This window comes from Pelodiscus sinensis, chromosome 4, assembly GCF_049634645.1.
Source record: "Pelodiscus sinensis isolate JC-2024 chromosome 4, ASM4963464v1, whole genome shotgun sequence".
Classification (NCBI taxonomy): domain Eukaryota; kingdom Metazoa; phylum Chordata; order Testudines; family Trionychidae; genus Pelodiscus; species Pelodiscus sinensis.
In genome coordinates, this window is record NC_134714.1 from 116,789,151 (window position 1) to 116,812,290 (window position 23,140).

At 47.3% G+C, this 23,140-nt stretch overlaps 1 protein-coding gene across 5 annotated transcripts; it reads left to right on the forward strand.

Moving 5' to 3' along the window:
- The first annotated feature begins 2,539 nt into the window (after nt 1–2,539).
- Nucleotides 2,540–19,283, forward strand: LOC102448214 (cytosolic 5'-nucleotidase 1A-like). 5 transcript variants are annotated; one of them, XM_075928192.1, is made up of 8 exons: nt 2,547–2,696; nt 5,080–5,184; nt 7,086–7,143; nt 8,535–8,702; nt 11,437–11,566; nt 12,403–12,525; nt 14,787–14,965; nt 17,787–19,283. In XM_075928192.1, the coding sequence occupies exons 3-8, from the start codon at nt 7,099–7,101 to the stop codon at nt 18,087–18,089; spliced, it is 948 nt and encodes a 315-aa protein (XP_075784307.1). In that variant the 5' UTR covers nt 2,547–2,696; nt 5,080–5,184; nt 7,086–7,098; the 3' UTR covers nt 18,090–19,283. The 5 variants fall into 5 exon arrangements, with proteins under 5 accessions (XP_006134989.1, XP_075784307.1, XP_025046413.1 ...); XM_025190628.2 differs by having other exon boundaries at nt 5,080–5,163; XM_075928193.1 differs by having other exon boundaries at nt 5,080–5,163; nt 7,090–7,143.
- Nucleotides 19,284–23,140: the final 3,857 nt, after the last annotated feature.

Sequence of the window (23,140 nt, forward strand, 5' to 3'; positions counted from 1 at the left end):
GTGGAAGTGCGTAAGAGGTTACAAAAAATAAAATAGCAAAGGATTCATCATGCCAAACAAAGAGTGATGCCACAGTAATGTGGGATCTTGCTGGAGTATAGAAAATGCCCAGTATTTGGACAAATGTATAGAAACTGCAATAAACCAACCAAAAAAAATTAAAGAAACTCCAGACTGAAAAGGGTGGTAATAAACATATATAGACGCGGTTAACATGTGGCAGGCAGAGCCTGTGTTCCACCTGGTATAAAGAGGCACAGAGTCATTGGTTGCACTGGAGTAATCCTGATTTCAGTGGAGGGTGTAACCCCTGAAACAGACACAAGTAATACACATAGGTTGAACCTCTAAAAACTGGACTCTCGGGTCCAGCAATTGAGATGTGAGGATGAAACCCTAGAAAGTATGTCTTCACACAGCTGTGCACTGCTTGAAAACAGCCCAGCCATGCATGACAGGGCTCAGTCATACAGCCTGAAACAAAAAGGTTAAAAACCCATGTGGTCTCATAAACCTGGAGGACACAGGAACACCATCTGACCTACGTGGTTTATCTGCTCCACCCTGTGATGCCGAAGAAGCAATAAGCACTTCCGCATAGCTGCCACTTTATCAAGCCCATCTGTGCCCTTTGAGTCTGATCTGGAATGCCCTAGGACACAGAGCTGGTCTACTTCTGTGCAGCAGAGCATGCAGTGTGTCATGCCAATGGCATGGCAAGCTAAAAGGCTGTTACTTTGTTTTGCAGACGGAAAAGGTTTTGAACACTCAAATAGGTTCTTTTAGCAGGTCAGATGAAGAGATTAGGTGCCTCAGCAACAGAACAATGCAACAGCTAGGGATGTAAACACTCATTTTAAAATGTAACCATGTAACAGCTAAATCCTAGTGGTTACACAGTTATATGTGCTACGAGCTCTGTAGTAACTTTATATATAAACTTTATACTGCAGAAACCACAGCGAAGTCAGCTCTCCCGGAGCAGGACCTGCTGGCCCCTCCTAGGAGTCTTTGCTGCAGGCTCTGTGGTGGGGTCCACCAAGGACAGGGGCTGCTGTAGCTGGCTGTCCAGAGCAGCCCTGCCTGCGATGGACCCTGTGGGGCTGACAGCTGCTCCAGCCCCTACTAGTTAACCAGTACTGGTAAGCCTCATTGTTAAGGTTAACCTTTTACATCCCTAGTATCAGCTGGAGCCTGGTTCTTGCACACATTTCAGAAAAAGCATCAATAACGGTACATAGCACTAACAGAGCATCTGGGCCTCCATCCAGCAAATCACTCAAACATCTCTTTAAGCATGTGGGTAGACCCGTTGATTTCAACATGCTTCAAGAAGTGCATTGCTGGATAGGAAGTTTAAACCTCCAACAGCATGGGAGGTAGGACGAATGATTTTATCCTTGTTTTGCACATAGGTAAACTGAGGCCAGAAGACAGGCAGAGTTACCTGTGAGCACAAAGGAATAAGGACTAGGATTAGAACAAAGGACTTCTCATGTGCAAAACCCTGGACCACACCAGTGTCTCAGGTCATGACTCTAAGCTTAGCTCTCACCCTGAGAAATTTTCTAAAAATATCCCATCATTGATAACATCAGTTCACAATCCAAAAATCTTCATGGTTTTCGGAGCCATAGTCTTAATAGGCTATCAGATAAATCCACATGCTTGCCTTGCAGCATTTGATGGCTTAAAGAAAGAAAGAACGAGGAGCAGGGTTCCCTGTGATCATTTCCATTCATGTGCAGAATAAATTTTATGTGCACTGAAACATGTTCACCAACAGTCGAAACAAAAACCTAACTGTGGGCACTCTGCTAATCAGCTGGGCAGCATCTGAATCTTTCCTGAGTGGCTGCAGACACAGTGTACAGGGAACACTGGTGGGGAAATACATATGGTATTGGTTTCAATGGAAGTTAGGAGCCAAAATACCTTTGTGGATTTAGACCAGAGTTTTTTATTTTCTTTATGGTCTGCAGGAGCACTCCTATTGCTACTAACAGTAAATGAAGCTGAACTGTTGTTAGGTAGCCAAAGTGTCCCTAACAAATTCTCTGTCACCTTGGCTCCTTATATAGGAGCCCAAGCCACAGTTTTGGATATTCCACTGTGCGTGTATATATATATATATATAACGAATTACTTGTATTCTTGGGTAGGTGCATGTAATTATTGGTCAAAATGATGACAGTTCCATTTTCAAGGGCCATGAAATGAAAGGGCTGAAAGTGAGTTATAAATAACTGAATCTAAAACCAGAAGAAATTGCAGAAATATCCAAACAAGCCACTGCAAAAGCAATTGAGCAACCCAGCTGCCCTCTGGTTCTGAGATTATCATTGCCTTTTCATTAGCAACCTGGCTGAGCCCAGAACCTGTCATTACCAAAGCAGTGCCCTGGGATCCGCCCTAAAGACCTCTTCTACCCCCTGGCACCGTGCCATGCAGAGCTGCCTGGGAAATGAAGTCTCAGCCTTCTTGTTTACATTGCAGAGAGGTTGCCTGTGAGCTGGAGATGACTACGAATCCCAGCATGCTATGGGGGTTTTGTGAGCATGGGCACTACCACATTCATTTCTGTTTTCTGCCAGGGATCGGAAACATAAAAGGCGAGGCAGTGTCTTTTTTAAAAATTTGGATGCTGCTACCACTCCTGGGACAAGCTTTACTGGAAAGTGGAGGGAGCACACACAGTGAGTTTGGCTTTTATGTGTCTATAGACAGCTCTTGTACGGTGCCCTGAGGCAGTTTGTAAGAAACATGCTCTTTCCCGAATGAGCGTGAATGAGCTTCCAAGCTGTGTGCGTGTGTTACTGTAACTGTGTGTGTGCAGGGATGCTGGAGGTGCAGCAGGACCTCCTGGCATGAAGTGGTTTCCATCACATACAGGGAGAGGTTTACAGTATAGGTCAGTGCCTTTCAGCATCCCTGCTGTTTAAATTGTGCCGATGCCCTCTGTGTGCAGTAGTAGAACAGTAAGCTGGAAATAGCAAACTTCCTTTTAGACAGAACAGTTTGAAGGGGGGGAGCAGAGGCAAAGTCCAACATCACTGGTAGGAACAAAGTAACATCACAGATTCTAAGTGCTAACTCTACACTGATACATTACAGCACTGTAACTTTCCAGTTTCAGACAGGCAAAACTGACAGGGACTTCTTGAATTTAGTGCATGAGCCTCTACTGCTTGAGCCAAGAGCTAGCTAGCTCTCAGCTAAGGCTGTACCATACACTCCCTCATTCTCTGTGTAAGTGATCTAAGTACCACTACATGGGACAGTAAGCATGTTAGTTCTATCACGAAGTGTAGACACTTCCATCATTGATGGAGGGATTTTGCGTGGATGTCACTGTGTCTGCCATGTGCGGTAGGTCAACCTAGCTATGTGTACGGAGCACAGCATTTTCACAGCCCAGAGCTGTGGCGCTATGTCAGTCTCATTTCCGAGTGTAGACTTGGCTTAAAGGGACCTATTGTTGCTTCAGTCCAGCTGCTGAAAGAGGAAATTGGATCTGTTTGTTCTGGTTCATTTCTCTTTCCTTTTCAGCTGATCTGATTAGACCTACATTGCCTACTTTAGTGCAAGCTCATGGTGGGAAACCTCTCTTGCTGCTACGGGTATATAACAATATTCTTCTACGTTGGAATAGGAGGATTGATTTTAATTCTCCTATAGATACACAAATCGAACTTCTAATGGGCATCTCCCTCCAGCATTCAGTAACCTTCCATGCTGTTGTAGCATCAAAAAGGGGCTTGTGTCTGTGCCTTGTACCAGTTCATGGGGTGTTCATAAAACATTGTGTTTCAGTGGCTGTTTACATGTGACATAGGATTCACTGCCTTTGTCTTCAGGCCAGGTTTCCCCTCCAAGAGCTGTGAGAGCTGCAAGTGTTTGATATATCCTTAGGCAGGTCTTCTGTAGCCCATCTACTACAGTACAGTGCTACTCACATGCACAGTTCACAGTCAATATACCAGCCAACCTAATGGATGATGTGTCCCCTCCAGTAGCTGAGAGAATGTACCAGTGTCATTAAACTAGAGACTTTCACCTTGATTGTCATTGATTTGAGACCTAAAAGTACCTCAGACCTGGTAAGTTATATTCTATGACTTTGCTACCTGGAGTTATAGAAGCATTTGTACAGCTAGGGTGGAGCTCAAGCACTGAGAAGCTGTTGTTTATTCACAAGCAGGCATATATAGCAACCCACAAACCACTTGGGTTGTGCAGACCGCTCCGCTGAAATCCTTCCAAATAGGCCCTGATCTAACCCTCTACAGTGCAGAGTCATCCCAGCTGCCTGCCTGTGGCAATGCTGGCAGTTTCATATGCCTACTTTAACCACTGATACACTGCCTTTCTGTACTGTCACCTTGTTCCTCACGCCAGTCCCCACCCTCTTTTAGCCATGTATCTCCCTGCTGAGTGTTATCCCAACCCTCAGCTATGTGCTTTCTTGATTGAGGACAGTAAGTGCAACTGCAAGGCTAATGCTGTTCTCATAGTGGAGTGATACAGAATCCGTTCCAAAGAGAGTGCTTCCTGGAGTCAATAGGAAGACTGCCATTGATTTAGGAGCTGGATAAGGAGCTCCAAGTGCCTTCCACATTCGGGTTTATTGCCCCTCCTTGGGGGATGAGAAGAAGATACCTGTGAGGCATGTTAGCATTTCCCTCATGGAGAGCCTGATCTGATACTTAGGCTGTGAGCTCTTTGTGGCAGGGATTGGCTTTTTATTCTGTGTTTGTACTATGATTAACACAAGGGGCCTGTGCCCCTGACTGCTGGTATTTGTGTGACTGTAGCACCTAGAATCCCCAGTGATGACAACAACCCTGTTTAATGAATTAGCTGCAGATTTTTGGGTAGCTCTATTCTGGGGCAGGGCTCTCCGCTGTAGTGGGGGACCTATAAAACAAAGTGCGTATGGTGAAACATGTTTGCCCAGTGAAATAACAAGGTGATTGAGTTGCTAATAATGAACGTGTTGAATGTTTTATGATTGGCTACAGCAAATAGTGAGGAATTGACTTAATCTTGTCCTCCCCCCCTCCCCCCGCCCGCCCCCAGGTGCTGCAGACTGGAGTGAGCAAGTGAGCCCAGCTTCTCTCTACTCCAAGGAGTAGCTTTACTTTTAGGTCCTGTTTGGAGCAGGTAACCTTAGCTCTGTGTGAGGTATATTCACTGCATCACATTCCCACTTTTTATAACCATGAACAATTCACATTCCACAGGCTGAATCCTAATTCCCATCTTACAGAAAATTGTCCCTGTGGTCTAGAGAAGTACAGCACCGCATAATGGTAGAGCACCACTAGGACTTCACTGAAATGAATATAATGGGACTCTTTATTCAGGCTTCTAGCCACACGTAGCCCTTGTTACTAGTTCTCTCTGACCTTCTGCCTCTCAAACACTGAGCACAGACTGTACTGATCAGTTCTATTACAACAGGGCCTGGCTTGTGTTTCTTACAATTCTGATAGGGTTTGCTGACAACAACACATACACCAATATAGGCTTCTCATTGACTCTGAGTCACATTTTTCAAAGGGGTCTCCGTCCTCTCTGAAAGTTTTCATCCAGATTGTTGCTTGTACTGTCTTTCTGCACATGCAGTTGAGCTAGCTACACATCTAACCTTCTGATTTGTGTGTGCACCCTTTGGTTTCTAACTGTGCAAAAAAAAAAAAGACTTGCAGCCCCCTAAATAGGGGGTACAGGCAAGATCTGAGGTATGTTGACATTGCTTATCATTAGACCCTGGTCACTTGCAAGACATGGTTGGAGGGGCTAAGTAAATACAGTAGTCTTGTTCTGCTGGAGGAGGGGAGGTAAAGATCTGTGGCTTCTGTTTCAAAATCCCTTTTATTGTTGGTGTGTGTGTGTTTTTTTTTAAGGAAGGAGGCATTTCGAAAAGGGGTTTATGGCTTTGAGCTTATGTGTCAATGTGAGTTCCTCCTCTGAGAGACTGCCTTGGAGCAGCAGAATAATAAGATAGATTAGACCTAGCTGAAAAGTGGATTTGTTTTCTATGGAAAATCTTTGTTGTTTGGAAAAAAAGCAAAATATTCCAATTCTGAAATGCCACAACAATGCATCATGGGAATTGTAGTTTGGGTGCTTCAGGCTCCTGTTCTATGGAGCTCAGCCTATTGAGGTGAACAACAGTTCCCATGATGCACCACAACATTCCTTCATATTTTTGCTATCCATTTTTTTGTTTTGGGTGTGTGTTTGTGATCTCCTACAGACTCACCCTGAAGTCTGATATAGATTTGCACAGTACATTTTCAAAACTATATTTTCAGCTTAGGAAAATAACAGGTTGACAAGCTTAATTCATTTCCACAGATTTATGGACAGCTTCCATGCCTACTGCACCAGCACTTTTCCTCATACTGAGAGAGAGAGAGAGAGAGGATCAATTTTTGTTCTGATTTATACCAGGGAGATTTCAAGGGATATTAATTAAGGCAGAATTCAATGTATTTGACCCCAATCTTATCTATATATCGCACCCAACACTCTCAACCCTGTGAGTTAGAGAAGTATTATCCCTGAGGTAGAAGAAACTTTAAGAGACTTCTTCAGGCTCATACTAGTAGTTTGACAGAACCAGTCCTTGAACTGAGATCTCCTAAATTCCTATCCACTGCCTCATCCCAGTCTCTCTTATGGTTTACAATATAAAGTATTAGCCCTAATAAATACTATGTACAGAGCCCTCAAATGCAAAAGTCCACTTTTTATCACCTATTCTGTTGTCTGACTATTTTTAGTGACTAATTCTGATTACTGGGTTTTGGACCTTTCCTAAATATCAGATCTAGTCTCGGCTGGGTAGGAGCCAATTTTGGATAAATTTGGTCATGATCGGATTAGACTTGAATGGTTAATCAGACTTTTATTCTTTGTTCCTACTCCAGAACTATTAGCCTTGGAAACAGCTGATTGATTAATATTTCCATGCCATTTCTTAGTTTAAAATGTGAAAAGAATAAAACATCTTGTGAATCGGAATGTGATATAACATGGTAGTCAAAGTTTAATAACTTATTTTCTGTTGTGTGAAGTCAGAGATAGAAGATGGCAGAAGTTGGAAGCACCATTATAAACACCAATGTGAAACAGGTAAGAAGTTTTTGTCACACCAGTTGATATCCCATATTCAAGTGCTTCCCCTTGGTGTGATATTCCAAAAATGCCCCAGTAAGGAGGAGCAAGATCTAGGAATCTGAACACAGTAATGGGAGCTAAGAACTCTCACGTCTAATTCTGATTTCAGGGGAAGCTAAAATGTTCATATCTCTGGGAGTGTATCTACACTGCACCCTTAGCTCGAAATAAGCTATGCAGTTTGTGCTATGCAAATGTATTTTGAAATAGCATGTTATTTTGAAATTTGGTGCTGTGTAGACAGTGCCAAATTACAAAATAAGCTATTTCAAGACCTCCCTTAACCCTCATGGAGCGAAGGTGACTGGGATGCTGAAATAACAAGCCACCCATTATTGCAAAATATTTTTTGAAATAACGGGTTGCGCTAAGATGCGGGGTAGCTATTTTGGGATAGTGTAGCTGTATCCTGGGGGTCTACAGAATACCTGCTTTTGGACATTAAATGAAAGCCACTCAGTTTTCAGAACTGCTGACCACCTGCAGATCCCAGTTAAATTATAGGAGCACTGTGTGGGGAACATCATAGGATTGAACCACTGGATGCCTAAAAAGAGAGTGAGACTGATTCACTGGAAAAGCCTGCTTTTGCAGTGGCTGAAATGAAAACTCACAAGTGATAGCTTCCATGAAGAACGTTATTGACTTGTTGTTTTTGCAAGGCTGGAGACAAACTGGGGTGAAAAATGCCTGTGAATTTAAGTGGGGCCAATGGTGTGCAATGAAGCTAATCTGTGTTGGCAGGAAAGAGTTCATCCTGGTCAGCACATATATGTAACAAGTAAGCTGTTGGTGGAATAGGTGTCTATCCCATATCTATTTCTATCTGGTCAGATCACAGTGTGCAGCTCTGTTCATGCAATAGCTTCCACCTGAAACAATCTTAGTCCCAGCTGTTGTAATGTGTAAGATTTACACACCCTCTAGGCTCTGAATGGGGGAATTCCACTAACTGGTGAAGTGCATGGTCAGTGTGCCCCCACCAAGGGCAGACAACACTCACAAGTGAGCAGCGAAGCTGTGTAGGGCACCACCAATGTCACAGAGGTGCTAAAGAAGGGCTGGACAGAAGCGGTCAATCACTGTGCCTGCTCAGATCTCAAGCACTGAACCCCATCTCTGTGTTTGGCTGCCTGTGGTGGGGGAAAGGGAGAAGGAGCAATTGCAAGGCTCCCCCAAGTTGGCTGTTTTTAGGAGCCCAGGAAGTGTCTGGGAGAAGGGAGATGATGCTGGAGTCTTGGCAGTTCCCACGGCTCCTTTGCAGCACCCTCTCCTGGTTGACCATTGCCATCTGTCTTTTAAATCCACTCTTCTCTTCTTTTTGGCTCACCCACTCCCCACTGCAGAAAGACCCAAATGAGGCACTGGTCATCGCTGTGACCACCAGGGCCATCTTCAACCTGGAGGAGGAGCATAAGCTATTCCTGACAAAGGGCAAGGAAGAGTATGTGAAGCACCAGCAAGCAAATGAAGATAAGCCCCTGGAGCAAGGTACAGCCTTCGCTTTCATTCAGGTGAGATGCCAGAAACGGCCTCCACAGGAACTTGGTCAATAGAATCATAGAACTGGAAGGGACCTCGAGAGGTCATCAAGTCCAGTCTCCTTCCCTCACGGCAGGACCAAGCACCATCTAGATCATCCCTGACAGGTGTCTGTCTAACCTGCTCTTAAATATCTCCAGTGATGGAGATTCCATAATGCCCCTAGGCAATTTATTGCAGTGTTTAACCACCCTGACAGTTGGAAAAAACTTCCTATGGCAAGGTACAGCTTTCACTTCCTTCAACCCTTGTGCTCTTTGGCTGGGGTATCTCTCTGTGATTAAGGCAAATGATGGGGTCTCACTCAAGGGGAGGCATGGCCTCTGCTTTCATTCAAGTGAGATGCTCTGGCCCAAATTCTGAAAAGCATTTAGGTGCCTAACTCCCAGGAAAATCAGTGGGCATTTTAGGCACCTAAATACTTTTAAAGGCTGGTCTTTTTCCCATAACCAGGAGAGACTGTGGCTCTTCTCAGGTTGAGATGCTTCCAGTCTTAGCTTTTATCAGTACAAGGTGTAGTCTTTGCTGCAGTGAAGGTGAGGTGCTTTGTTCAGACCTTCATAAGACATTGACTCTTAGCTCTCATTTAGGCCAATGAAATATGCATGAGTTGTGTGTGGTGTTTTTTTTTTTTCTGGTTTGTGGAGGGATACATTGCAGACACAGTGTCAGTAACCAGACTGGCCATGGCCAGCTTGGATGGCACCACATCACTGTGGTATTTTAACCATTATTTAGTGTTTAAAGTGTAGATACCAGCCCTCCTGCCATACCTAGGATGGCAGAGAAATTGTAAGGTATCAAGGAAAACCTATGAACTCCGTATGATACTAGTTTCCTTATCACAGCCATCTTAGTAACCTTACCTAAGAAAGAGAGACTATTAGAGACAGAGCAACATCAGCACCGTAGAGTGACTTCTTGAGCAAGGATATAACAGCAGCAATTTGGAGGGAAGATGAACCAGCAGAGTTTGGTGGTATCTAACAGCGGGTAGGCAAGTTGAATGGAGGGGGTACTTAGTACATCTAATAGACAAAATAAGCCAAATTCAGACTCAAAGGATCACCATACCCTTTTCCAGCAACATATGTTAAGTCAGACTACAGGCCCAGAATAAGGAATTTTGGGAGAGATCATTCCCATGGCTGGGGAGAGATGTAGGCTGTGGAACAATGCATGCTGGGAAAGGGGCGAGGGTAGGTGGAGGTCCCTTTCCATCTGTGTGCAAGAGTGGGGAGAGAATAAGACTTGCTGTAAGTCTCCCTGCTAGGAGAAAGAGAGGGACTGTAGGAGAAGGACAGGAGCTCCAGGTCTCTCTGGTCAAAGGCCCTGGGAAGCGGCCCCAGAGAGGACTGCCAGAGGGTGGGGTGAATCACCCCAAGAAGGGGTGCTTGTGGCAGAGTGAAGGAAGTGGGATGAAAGGAGAACTGAAGTGGGGCCAGAGTTGGTGGTTTGGACCCCTGACGCCTGCTTCTCTGTCGAGAGCCCGAAGGCTGGCACTTGTGCCCTCTCTTCCACAAACCCCTGTGAGTCAGAGGGAGCAGCAGAGCAAGGGTGTTGCTGTTGTACCCAAGAGAGGAGAGGCGATCAGCAGACCCACAGCAGAGGGCCGTGTTGCAGGGAAGTAGAATGGGAATTATTTTGGACTCCTTGCTCTAAGGGGTGGGTTTCTTTGGTTAAGCCCGGGGGCATAGCCACAAGCGAGTCTCACATGGAGGCCCACTGCTCCTGCCAAAGCACGGGGACTTGCCCCTCTCTGCCCAGTGCTGCAGCTGGGCCAGGGAGTGGGGTCGGAGCAAGGAGCTTGACCTACTCATTGCCCAGTGCTCCTGACAGACAGGGAGCAGAGTCAGGGCAGGCAAGCCTTCGTCCCCCAACCTGACTCCACTGACCAGCACTCCCAGAGGGGGACCAGGGCTACCTAACCCCACTGCCTGGAGCACCGGGCAGGTGGACAAGCAAACCACTTCCCTGACTCCTGTTCCTGGCAGGAGAGCAACAGGAAGCAAAGCGGGTGGGGGTGCAGAGCAGATTTTTATGGGGGCTTCCATTTTTATAGGGTCCCTGGCCAGAGCATCTATCCCTTCCCCTCTTCCAAGGCTCATCGAGGGACGGGAAGTGGTGGTCCCATGACTGCTACTCCCTGTCATTGCCCACCCATCTGTCCCATTCTGGCTATGCCACTGGTTTAGCTGGAGGCATAAAGTGCCAACATTAAATTACAGAGAGGGCAGCTGAGACAGTGCCCAGGTAACTATGGCAACCAGAAGGCCACTATTAAAATTGTCTCGACTAGCGTAAGCCCAGGGTCAGAGCTCTTGGTGGTGGAAAGGCTGCAGCATTCCCGCTGCATCCAGGGCTCTGCACAGAAGTGACAGAACTAGAACAACCTGGGGGCACACTGATGTTAGCCTGTTCACTGCAGGACTCCTGTCATGCCATCCCCTCCAGAGCAGAATTCCTGAGGGAAAGTACATGGCAGTGGTTTTCTCTGATCTTCTTTGTGCAATTTCCCCAGTGGGTGCAAAGAGTCTCTGTCTTCCACATGACCTAAAACCAACAAGAGCGATTCTGTACCCTGAATGGGGGGTGATAGGGGTGCTGGAAACTATGTGGCAGCCGATTGCGGGTGCATTTGTGAATACACAACTCCGAGAACATCCCTTTGTAAAACTGTCTCCTGTATTTGGCTGCTACCTCCAGGCCGTGCAGTTTGTGAATCAGAAACTCCTGGAGAGAAACCCAGAGGAGAAGGCCCTCTTTGATGTCATCGTCCTGTCCAACAACAGCCCCGAGAGTGGCATGCGCGTCGTCAATAGTGCTAAGCAACATGGTAAGGAGAGCCCACCGTTTGCTTGAAGTCAGCCCACATTCAGTGAATGGGGGACCACTGTCCTCCAGTCCTCCAGAGATTGCTCTGAAATAGCTGAGGAAGTGGGTCAGTGGAGAATACCACTTTTCCCCAGACTGGTGTGTGTGGAAGGAGAAGGGCAGAGCCTCTCTGGGGTGGTAGCACAGAAAGAGGGGATATTGCAGGAAATAGCTGGCACCCTGGAAAGGATGCTGTGTCTGTGTGAGAGAGAGAAGGCATGCAGATATAACAGTGTGAGGGACATGGTGTTGGGGTGACAAGGTAAGATAGTAGTGGCTGTGCTGAGGGTCACTGAATTGGTGTAAGGCAGCAGGGAAGGGGCATTGCACTGATCTCTGGAGCAGCTCTCGTCCTGGGAGGGTCATGACCTGTGTTCTTTCTAAACTGCACCACAACACAGCTTCACAGGTGATTAACCAGCCCTGCCCAGTCAGAGGCTCAGTGCTCCATGCAAGTAGCTGACTGACTGACTGGGTGAGGCTGATTAATCACCTGTAAAGCTGTGCTGCCCCACAAGTAGAGGGAACACTGGTCAAGACCTCAGTTGCACAAAGGGAGGCTGCCATGGCAGGAGATCTTTCAGTGGGAATGGGGAGGAGAGCACAAAGCAGGCTGGAAATAAAAATTAAAGTTGTTTTTTCAGCTGTGCCACTGATTCACTGGGTGATCTCTACACTTTGTTTTTCTGCTCAGTACCTCAGTTTTCCCCTCAAGCGGGGATGGTGATACAACCCTCCTTTGCAAAATGCAAATGTACAAGAACTAGGTGTGTGATTTCATTTGCTTTTTCTGATAAGGTTTGGAGATCTCCAAGTTTTGCTTCGTCAGTGATGAAGATTCCACCCAGTACTTGAAATCCCACAATGTCAAGCTCTTCCTCTCGGCCGACAGGACGGATGTGTGCAATGCACTCCAGCGAGGTGTGCTTTCTCCCTCTCCTTCCATATCTAGCCTGGGATTTCATTCTTACACCTGAACCCTGTGCTGCCTCCTGCCCGTCACTCCTTCCCCTCTCCCCCCCCCCCCCCCCATGAAGTTTTGTAAAGACTTGCTTTTTCAGAGGGATTTATTATTAAATTCAGAGAAGTGCTTCTGGGATTGATCTTGATACATTTGGTTTCAGCCTGGAAAAAATTCAGAATTAAGCAGTTCAGGAGTTTCTAGAAGGCACCATAACCATCTTGTGACTGCAGGGATGGTACATGCCAAATGCACTATTTGGCCCCAAGTACAACTGGGCAAGTAATTCATAATCTGCTGCTGAAGATTCATTTAAAATTAAGCATATGCTGCAGTTTCCCCAATAGGATTGGACATAAACATGTGCTTAACCTAAATCAAGTTGTAGGAGTCTTTCCCATGACTTTATGGATGATCCAGCCCAGACTTTTTTGTGAGCATTGGTGGTTTGACTGGGTCCTCGCCTAGCTATTGTGGTTCCTTCATTCAGGCACAGTTCAGTCAGTTTACGTCTGAGTGAGAAATCTCTTCTTTGCAGTGAGGTAAAACCATAAAGCTGCCTGACTGCTTAATGTTTCCATTTCTTGGCTATAAGCCTAGTATGTAAGGTTGGGTTGAAACCCCCTTTTCTCCAGTGCTGGAAGAGGGTCATCGTTAGACCAGCTGCATAAAAGAAAACAGGGGAGGTGCCAGTCAATTCCACCAGCTGAACCCAGTGAACATATCTGGGTTAGGGATGTCACTGTGTAGATGACTACACGATTAACCAATGACCCTAAGCTTATCGGTTAGTCTTGTTGATTTCACACATACACTCCTCCCCCCCCCCCCACCCCAACTGCCTCTGTACAGGAGTCAGCAAGGTGGGGTGGGGGAGCGGGAGTTGGTGCCCATGAGGAGCTGGCTTTAAGCACGTTTCCCCACAAGCACCAGATCTGCCCCTCCCCACTCCCGTGTGTCTGCCTCTGATAGCAGCAGTGCGGAGGGTGGGGTGGGGGGGAGCAAGCTGGAGCCAATATGCATGGGAAGCCGCCTTTCAAGCCAGCTACCCGTACATGCTGGCTCTGCAGACCCACCGCCTTTCGCTGACTTCTACAAAGGCAGGGAAGCAGGCAGGAGCCGGTGCTGGAGGAGCTAGCTTAAAAGCTGGTTCCTCCAGCCCCAGCTCTGCGGTGGTACCTCCCCTTCCCTGTCCTGTACTGTTGCCTATATCAGAGGCGTGGGGGCGGGGGAACACGGGAGGCTGCTGTGAAGCAACCTCTGTCTGCAGCAGGTCCAGGTTCCCCACGAACAGAGGCTGCTTTGCAGCAGCAGCCCTTGTCTGGGTGGGATCCGAGCTCTCCACAGAGCAGCCTCTGTCTGTAGGGAGCTCAGACACCCCACAGACAGGGTCTGCTGCCACCCTGTGCTACTGCCTCTGTATTGTCATGGGCATGGGGCAGCAGGCAGCCAGGCTGCATGGGGAGCTGGCTTTTAAACAGGCTCGTCTCATGGACTGGCTTCTGCCTGCCACCCCATGCTGCTTCCTCTGATAGAGGCAGCAGTGCACGGTGGCAGGGGGCTCCCTGGGAGTGGGGCCAGAGCGCACTGGCTGCCAGCCCCATCCCTGGAGACAACAAAATAGTCATGTAACCACTAAGTTTTCATGCGGTTACATGACTATTCAGTTACACGATATCGAACAGCCCTAATCTGGGCTTAGCAGGCTCGGGTAAGTGCAGGCAGGGGAGTGCTGGCTGTACATGCTGCGTAAGTGCAGCAACTCGTACTCCCACTCCCTGCCCCTACAGAGGAATGTCCATACTATGACATCTGAGCATTGCCTCCTCTCCTTCCCACTCCCAGAATGGCTCTCCCACTGCAGATGGAAAGTTGAGCACTGTTTAGAGGTCTAGAATGTTTTTTCCTGGAGTGGGATGGGGTAGGGGGAGGAACGTGAAGGGACCTGAATCTGTGAGGACCTAATCCAAAACCCATTGAAATCTGTGGCAGTTTTTCCATGGATGTCAGGGGGCTTTGGAGCGAGGTTGTAACAATCCTGAGGGACCTACGCCGACTGCTTCCCGACCTGTCCTCCATTGCTTGCAAGCACACAGGTTTTGTGCAACTCCTCTGGCTGCAGCATCATAGTCGCAGTAGTCTGGGACTCTTGGCAAGGCCTGGCTGCAATCTCCCTGGTTCCCTTCTCAGCTGAGGAGTGACCTTTCTTTCTGTCCCACAGGTGTTCCAGCCGCACTCATCTTCCAGCAGGATGTGCAGGCTCTCACCACCCAACTGCGAGTGGTGTTTGACGGGGATGCTGTGCTCTTCTCGGATGAGACCGACCGGGTTTTTCGTGAGAGGGGGCTGAGTGGGGCTGTGGAATATGAGAGAGCGATGGAAGCCGTGCCCATGGGAGAGGTATGCCTGCTTGCTCAGCCTTAATGGGTTTCCCTGTCCCTATACCACACAACAACCCACACAGTCTGGTTGTGTTACATTCACCCACACTGATCAGGGCGAGAGCCCTCCTGCTCGGATTTCACCAATAGCCCCTAGCAGCAGAATATGCAAAAACCTTCATAGGCGGCCTCTGCTTTGGCCTGGTACAACATTCGCTGAAGGCGGTAGAGTCCCCCAGGGTATGTCTACACTACAGCACTAATTCGAACTAACGTAGTTCGAATTAGTTAATTCGAACTAAGCTAATTCGAATTAGCGCATCTAGACTTTAAAACTAGTTTGAATTAGCAAAACGCTATGTCCACACTGAGTGGACCCTGAACCGAGGTTAAGGATGGCCGGAAGGAGTGCCGGCAGGGCATCAGATTAGGACTTAGAGCGTGGAGCTGCTGTCTTAGGTTAGCCGAGGGCTGTGCTTAAAGGGACCCAACCCCCACCCCGGACAGACAGTTCTCAGGGGTTCCCCGCTTTCAAAGCAGTCCTGGCTTGGAGTGCCCTGAGTGCCCACACTCGGCACATCACAGCACTCGGCCATCAGCCCGGCTGCACTTGCCGCAGGCTAACATGCGGAGGGGGGGTCAATCAAGGTGCTTCAGGAGAGCTTCCACCCCGAGGAGCCCGCAGAGACAGCCCAGTACTCCCCATCGGGGGCTCGTACCCCATTCTTCCCTCACCTCCTTCCACTTACCCCTCCCTAGCCCCCCTTCCTGATGTACAAAATAAAGGACACGTGTGTTCAAAAATAGAAACTCTCTTTATTGAACAAAACTTAGGGAGACTGGGAAAAGGAGGTGGGAGAGGGGAAGAGAGGCTGGGAGAGGGAAGGGCAACTAAAATGATCAGGGGTTGGGAACAGGTCCCAAATGAAGAGAGGCTAAAGAGACTGGGACTTTTCAGCTTAGAAAAGAGGAGACTGAGGGGGGATATGATAGAGGTCTATAAATGCAGGAGTGGTGTGGAGAGAGTGCATAAAGAAAAGTTCTTCATTAGTTCCCATAATAGAAGGACTAGGGGACACCAAATGAAATGAATGGGTAGCAGGCTTCAAACTAATAACAGAAAGTTCTTCTTCACAAAGCAAATAGTCAACCTGTGGAACTCCTTGCTGCAGGAGGCTGTGAAGGCTAGAACTAGAACAGAGTTTAAAGAGAAGTTAGATAAAGTCATGGAGGTTGGGTCCATGGAGTGCTATTAGCCAGAGGGTGGAAATGGTGTCCCTGGCCTCTGTTTGTTTGTGGAAGGCTGGAGATGGATGGCACGAGACAAATGGCTTGGCCATTGTCTTCGGTCCATCCCCTCCAGGGTACCTAGTGTTGGCCGCTGTCGGCAGACAGGCTACTGGGCTAGATGGACCTTTGGTCTGACCCAGTACGGCCATTCTAAGCTCAGGGCTCAGGGTCGGGGGTCTCAGTGGACCTCCTTGATTTTCATGCAGACCTGCTCCTGGGTGGCCAGGCTGGCAGCTATCCTGCCCTAGACGGCCACTTTCCTCTGTCTAGTGCGGAGGTTGTGGATGAGGTCCACGATGTCTGCACTAGAACAGGCGGGCGCCCGCCTCTTGCGGACTTGGGCAGGCTCCCGGGAGCCGCCAGCCTGGTCCCGGGAAGAGGCGGAGGGCTGGGTGGCAGCGGGTGGCTGGCTCGAGCTGTGCCAGGTGCAGGGTCTGCTGGCTGGGTGCTGGCAGGCTTGCACCTGGCACAGGCACCGTAGCCAGCCCGTGCCCCTTTAAGGGCTCCGGGGCTGGGAGGGGGGCAGAAGAGTTTCCCTGGTGGTGCCCAGAGTGGCCACCAGGGAAAGCTGGGGAGGGCTAGACTCCCACTAGTTCGAATTAAGTGGCTACACAGCCCTTAATTCGAACTAGTTAATTCGAACTAGGCGTTAGTCCTCGTAGAATGAGGTTTACCTAGTTCGAATTAAGCGCTCCACTAGTCCGAATTAAGTTCGAACTAGCGGATCGCTAGTGTAGCGCCTATCAAAGTTAATTCGAACTAACGTCTGTTAGTTCGAATTAACTTTGTAGTGTAGATATACCCCCATTGGTTTCAGTGAATGCTGTAACAGGCCATAGGCCTCTTCTCCTGTAGATGAGGTTCGTGGTGCTAGCCCAGCACTGAAATCAGATGAGCCGCCTCTGAATATTAGCTCTATTCCTAACCCTCTTCCCAGACTGAAAACCTTTAACAACACATTCACTGTCATTTGTTGCAATCAAACGGGGTCTACTCTTGTGGTGCTACTTTTTGGAATGTGTCTGTCTGCTCAGTAGAGGCTGTGATAAGACCTCAACATTCACTTCCATTTCTGACTGGGGGTTTGCTGTCAGTCTTCCAAGGTGGCGGGCGAGAGCATTAAGCCACCGTGCCACTACACAGGTCAGTCACACAGTTCTCAGACCACTGGTGCTCTGCCACCCACTTACTGGAGGGGAGTGGGTTGGTGGGCACAGTGTTGGCTCCCTTTTATTTCTAACCACTAAGTTGAATTAAAAGATCGAAACAAATATGTAGACTGCTTTCCTAAAGTCACGTTTCCATGTAGGCAATTGCTGTCATTGCAACTGGGATATTTTAGGATTGATGGGTGGGACACCATCGCTTTAGTACATTGTGGTCCATGCTCTGGAAAAATCTGGAATCTTCTGCCAAAAATTTTTTTTCCCCCCTAGCCTCTGAGAATCACTCTATCTTCCTTGATCTCTCTTTGCTAGCTATTTTAGAGTAAGGTGAAATTAACCCTTCCTCATGTACTCCCAACCTCTAATCCCTGTGTGATTTCATAGGGTCCACTGAAGGCATTTGCCATGCTCCTTGGGAAGATGCGCAAGAAGTTCAGCCAGGAGAATTCCCCTGTTCGCACCTACTTGGTGACAGCCCGCAGTGGTCGTGATATGGGCATCCGTGCTATCAAGACCCTTCGGGAATGGGGGCTGGCGATTGATGAGGCCTTCTTCATGGATGGAGCTCCCAAAGGTCCCCTTCTCTCCCAGATCCAGCCCCACATCTTCTTTGACGATGGCCCTCATAACATCCAGGGGGCTCAGGATGTTGGTATACCCTCTGCCTTGGTCCCCTGTGACTGCTGATGAGCAGGGATGGAAAGGTCACCTCAAGGATCAGGCCTTCCAAAATGCAGTTGGATAAGACCAGGACACAGTTTCTGGCAGAAGGGATAAGGGCTGACGTCTAAACCCATGCTAAGCAAATTCTGTAGAGAGGGTGAGATGCTGTGTGCTGATGTGGTGCTTTTTAGGTCCCTCTCTTTGTTTCAAACACCTGTTCCATCAGATCTCAGGGATGTGGCAACAGAAGGCCAAACCTGCACATGAAAGAAAGATGCTTAAAATGTAACCATTAACGCCCACCTCTTGATTGCCTTAGCTGTCTCTCCAGGGATGGCAACCCTTCCACTTGCTAGGCGTAATGTGTGCCACACTCATGTAGTACGAGCACTGAAACCATAGCTCTAGGGGTGAGACCATGTGAGTGGAAGGGAGTATGTAACTGTCATAAGAGGCAGACAATGTAAGCTCAAGCTGCACTCAGGCAGGTGTGTTGGTGTTTGGAGCTTTGCGCCTGTACTTCTATTCAAATTCCAATATGCCCTTTACATGCTGCATTTTTGGGGGATTGTGCTTTTTCAATAAACTATTTTTTTTCAGGATGTATGTTTTTATATATATATATATATATATATATATATATATATATATATATATATATATATATATATAGGGGCAAATCCTGGGAGGTGCTGAGCAGCTAATGAGCACTTGCAGCTGCCATTGACTTCAGCCGGAGTTCCAGATGTTCAGGATTTGAGGGCCAGGGGCTGTGTTTTATCATTGATTCCAGTCTGTCGGAATGCCGTTTGTTGGGCTTGGTTCTGATCTCCCACCGGTGTCAATCAGGAGTACCACCACAGAAATCAGTGGATGTACACTGTGGCGAGATTAGAATTTAGCCCATAGTATCTAGAAGTTTAATGTTAACCTCTCTTCCATGTCTCTCTGCTGCTCAGTTCTCTTTTCCTGCCAACTATGGAGCCTCTGTTGCTCTCTCCTCTAAGTGGCACAGACAGATCAAGTCACTGTCAGTTTGTAATGCAGAATACCACAAAGCTGCTTTTCTTGCTGTAGGTGGGGTATGTTTGTGCTGAGAATAATGTAAGAGGGGCAAGCCCCACAGTATATCTGATCATTCACATTTAGGATCAAAGACAAATCATGTCTAATGCTATTTTCTAGTAACTATTAAAATAAATAAATATGGGTTGGTTACATCTGTGCAAGAATGTTTCAAAGCCCTCATACAGACATAACCCACATAGGATACTAGGGTTAGATCCTCTGTGTGTATTTACATATATACATTTATATATTAGAAGATTTACCTGGCATTGATCAGATCCCTCAGGGCAGGGGGTTGGGAGTATGGAGGAGGTAGGGGTAGTGTCTGCTCCCTGGGGCCAGCCTGCTGTGGCAGTGGTGGGCATTGCTCATGGGGGGTGGGGGCAGGAGATGCTTTGCAGCTCTCCAGGGCTGTTGAGGGTGCACTTGCTTGCTGCCCCCATGTAGTCAGTCTGGTGTATAGCTGTCTCTGCGATCAGATCCCTCCTTTTGATGAGAAACAAATGGAATCCCATTCCCGGCACATCCCATTATCCTGGATCAACCAAACCCTGACCTTGCTTTAAGTTAGGATAAGAGGAAGCTGCATATCAAATGTGGTGGTCCTAGCTCTTAGGCTTCATTGACACTGCCAGTTGTTCAGGCAGAAAATATGCTAATGAGGGACTCATCGGCATAAGTCACAAACTCATTAGCATATTTTCTGCTGTTTCTTTTTGCACAAGGGGTTTTTGTGCAAAAAGCAGCACCGAGGACACTTTTTTTTCCATAAAAACCCCATTTTGTGCAAGATCCTTATGCCTGTCCTAGAGAGGCATAAGGATCTTGTGCAAAACAAGGTTTTTGCTAAAAAAAAAAAAAGATTTCAACTTATGCTGCTGAGTCCCTTTAGCATATTTTCTGCTTGAAGAACTAGCAGTATAGACAAAGCTTAACAGTTCAGGAGGAGTTCTTGAACAGACAGTCATGGATGAGCACATAGCTGCATAAACTCTCTCAAATATATAGTAGCTATCTATAACTTCTGGCCAGATTCTCAGCTGGTGTAAATCTGTGGTAGCTCTTTTGACTAGACTAGTGATGCTGAGAATCCATCCCTATCTGCATGATGCTGCAGTAATGACCTAGCACTCCACTTCCCATTGGGAATGTGACATTCAGGTTAATCAGTCAACTGGTTAAACTTTAGGCTGACTTAATATTTAACTGGTTAACTGACTAAGCAGGATCTGGGCTGGGGACTGGCCCAGCCTGTGGGGCTCGGGAGCCCTCTGCCTATGGGAGGTGGGGAGCTGTTCCAGCCCCTACCAGAACCAGTAAGCGTTACCCGTTTAGCATGGTGCTTATCAGTTAAGTGGGTAACCAGTTATCCTTTCACTTCCCTAGTGCCCAGATGCTCTTGCCAGCACCTGTGCTCTGATTTTAGTGCTTGGATCACAGTAAACACTTCCAAACAGGGGAGGGAGTTCCAAAATAGCATTAGCGTACTGGGGTAGGAGAGGGCTTAGAGCAGGGGCGGGGAACCTTTTTTGGTTTGGGGGCTGCTGACCCACAGAAAAATCAGTTGGGGGCCGCATATAAATGAGAAGCAAAAAATAAAATCTCACTGACCTGGCTCCTGATTTAGAAGCAGACACTCCTCACATTCCCCTTGCACACCAGAGCCTGGGGGAGGGGGAGTCCAGGCTAATAGATTTTGTATGCTCCAGGCCTGTGGTCTGGCGATTGGGAGGGGGGGAGCTGAGTCTTGAGGGGGTTAGATCCAGGCAAGCCAGGGGCCTCATCCAGCCACCGGGCCTGAGGTTCTAAGCACAGTTCATTACACATTGCTTGTTCCTTCTGGAGTAAGTGGCCCTTTGCTTTTGTTCTAGCTGGCTGTAGCAGGTGTGGGTGATTACACTGGGGTGTAGTTCTTGCTGGTGCATCTGATGCCTGCAGTGAGTGGTTTTGGATGCTTTGGGGTTGTTGTTTTTTATTTGGCACAAAGCAGTAGGATGGAGCCTAATTTATATTTGCTCTCCTGCAGTTTCTTTCCAGAGGCTGAATTTTAAGCCATCTGCCTATGCACACAGTCACCACCAGAGGCCACCGTGCTGCTCCTTACTGAAACAGGAATGGTGGCCAATTGATCCCATTGCTGCTGTGGCCTGGCTCACAAAATCAGGGCAAGCAGAACTTAGCCTTTTGCTTCAAGAGGGCTCCTGGAAGCCATGAATGACAAACAATGTTTAATTGACAAAATATGCCTTGAAAAGGCCCTTTCAAAACATACTGGTAGAATCTTTTCTGTGAACCCAACCAGCCCTATAGCTGCTCTGCATTGCGTAGAGAAGAGCTACATCCCACTCCTGGAACTGAATGCTGGCCCACGGAAGTCAATGACAAAATTCTCATAGACTTCAGACGGAGCTTCAGCTCTCCTCTCCGGAGCCGGTAGTGACTCAAAGGCAGAGCTGCTCTTCGCAGGAGTTAGTGTTGCTTGAAAGCAACCTTTCCTCCTCAGGAAGCAGTGATATTAACTGACATATAGTCTCTCTTCTGGCTGAAGGATGCTGGCTGCAGTACAAGAACCTGCAGGTTAAAGTAGGGAAATGCATGTGTGGTGATGGTGAGGCAGAATTCCCAAGCTCTAGTCATGGAAATACTGCAGCCTTCGTCCCGAGGAAAGGGGAAGTGATGATATTGCTTAAAAATAGATTGCTAACAGCAAGAGTTTTCTCCAGCTCACTACTCCTGTAGATAACAAATTCAGTCTGCCTCCGTGTTTTAGCTTTTGAAACACTGAGTATCTCCTGAGTGAAATCTAAGGGTTTATTCCACCAGTTCCTAAAAAGCAGTTTTCACAAATGGAAAAGGCCTCTCAGTTCCTGCCTGTCAGTGCAGAATTGCTCCCTATGGACACATTGTCTCATGTTTTGTCCAATCTATTTTAAAATGTGTCAAGGAGTCAGACTTGCATCCCTGTCCTGTAGGCGAATAGATTCTCTGATATTCAGCCCAAATTTTCCATTTCTTAATGTCATCCCATATTCACTCCGTGTCAAAGGACCACACAGTGTTTTTCCATCTGGTGCGTATTTATGCCCATCCAATAGGAAAACATTACACACCATCAAATACTGCAGCCATCAGAAATGAATGTTGTCTGCTGTTTATATTTATATTTTGATCTTTCTTTTAATGCTGACCAATGCCAAGAAAAAATCATGGATAAAAATTGTGGTAACACTGCTGTGGGGCATAAGGTGCCTTTGGGATTGGTCAGAGTTTGATAATGAAATGTCCCAGACTGGTAGGCTACGTCTACACTGGCACGATTTTCCGGAAATGCTTTTAACGGAAAAGTTTTGTGTTAAAAGCATTTTCAGAAAAGCACGTCTAGATTGGCAGGACGCTTTTCCGGAAAAGCACTTTTTGCGGAAAAGCGTCCGTGACCAATCTAGATGCACTTTTCCGCAAAAAAGCCCCGATCGCCATTTTCGCGATCAGGGCTTTTTTGTGGAAAACAGTACTGTGCTGTCTACACTGGCCCTTTTGCGCAAAAGTCTTTCGGAAAAAGACTTTTGCCCGAACGGGAGCAGCATAGTTTTTTCCGGAAAAGCACTGATGATTTTACATGAGATCGTCAGTGCTTTTGCGGAAATTCAAGCGGCCAGTGTAGACAGCTGGCAAGTTTTTCCGGAAAAGCGGCTGATTTTCCGGAAAAACTTGCCAGTCTATACACAGCCGTAATGACTTGTCTGCCATGAGAAAGAGTAGGGTGTTGTGCATGAGATGCAAAACACTGCCTATGAGCATGAGGAAAATATGGAGATCAGCAAACTACAGCCACAAGCTCTATAGCCCAAGTGAATGAACAAGAGAAGGATGTGAGGAGGGAGGGGAAGAGAAGGTGAATGGTTTCTAATTCAATGTGATCAGAAGACAACTTTTAAAAAAGGACTTACAAATTCCACTCCTGCAAATGCTGTTTTCTCTGATAAATAAATAGATGGCTGAACATCATT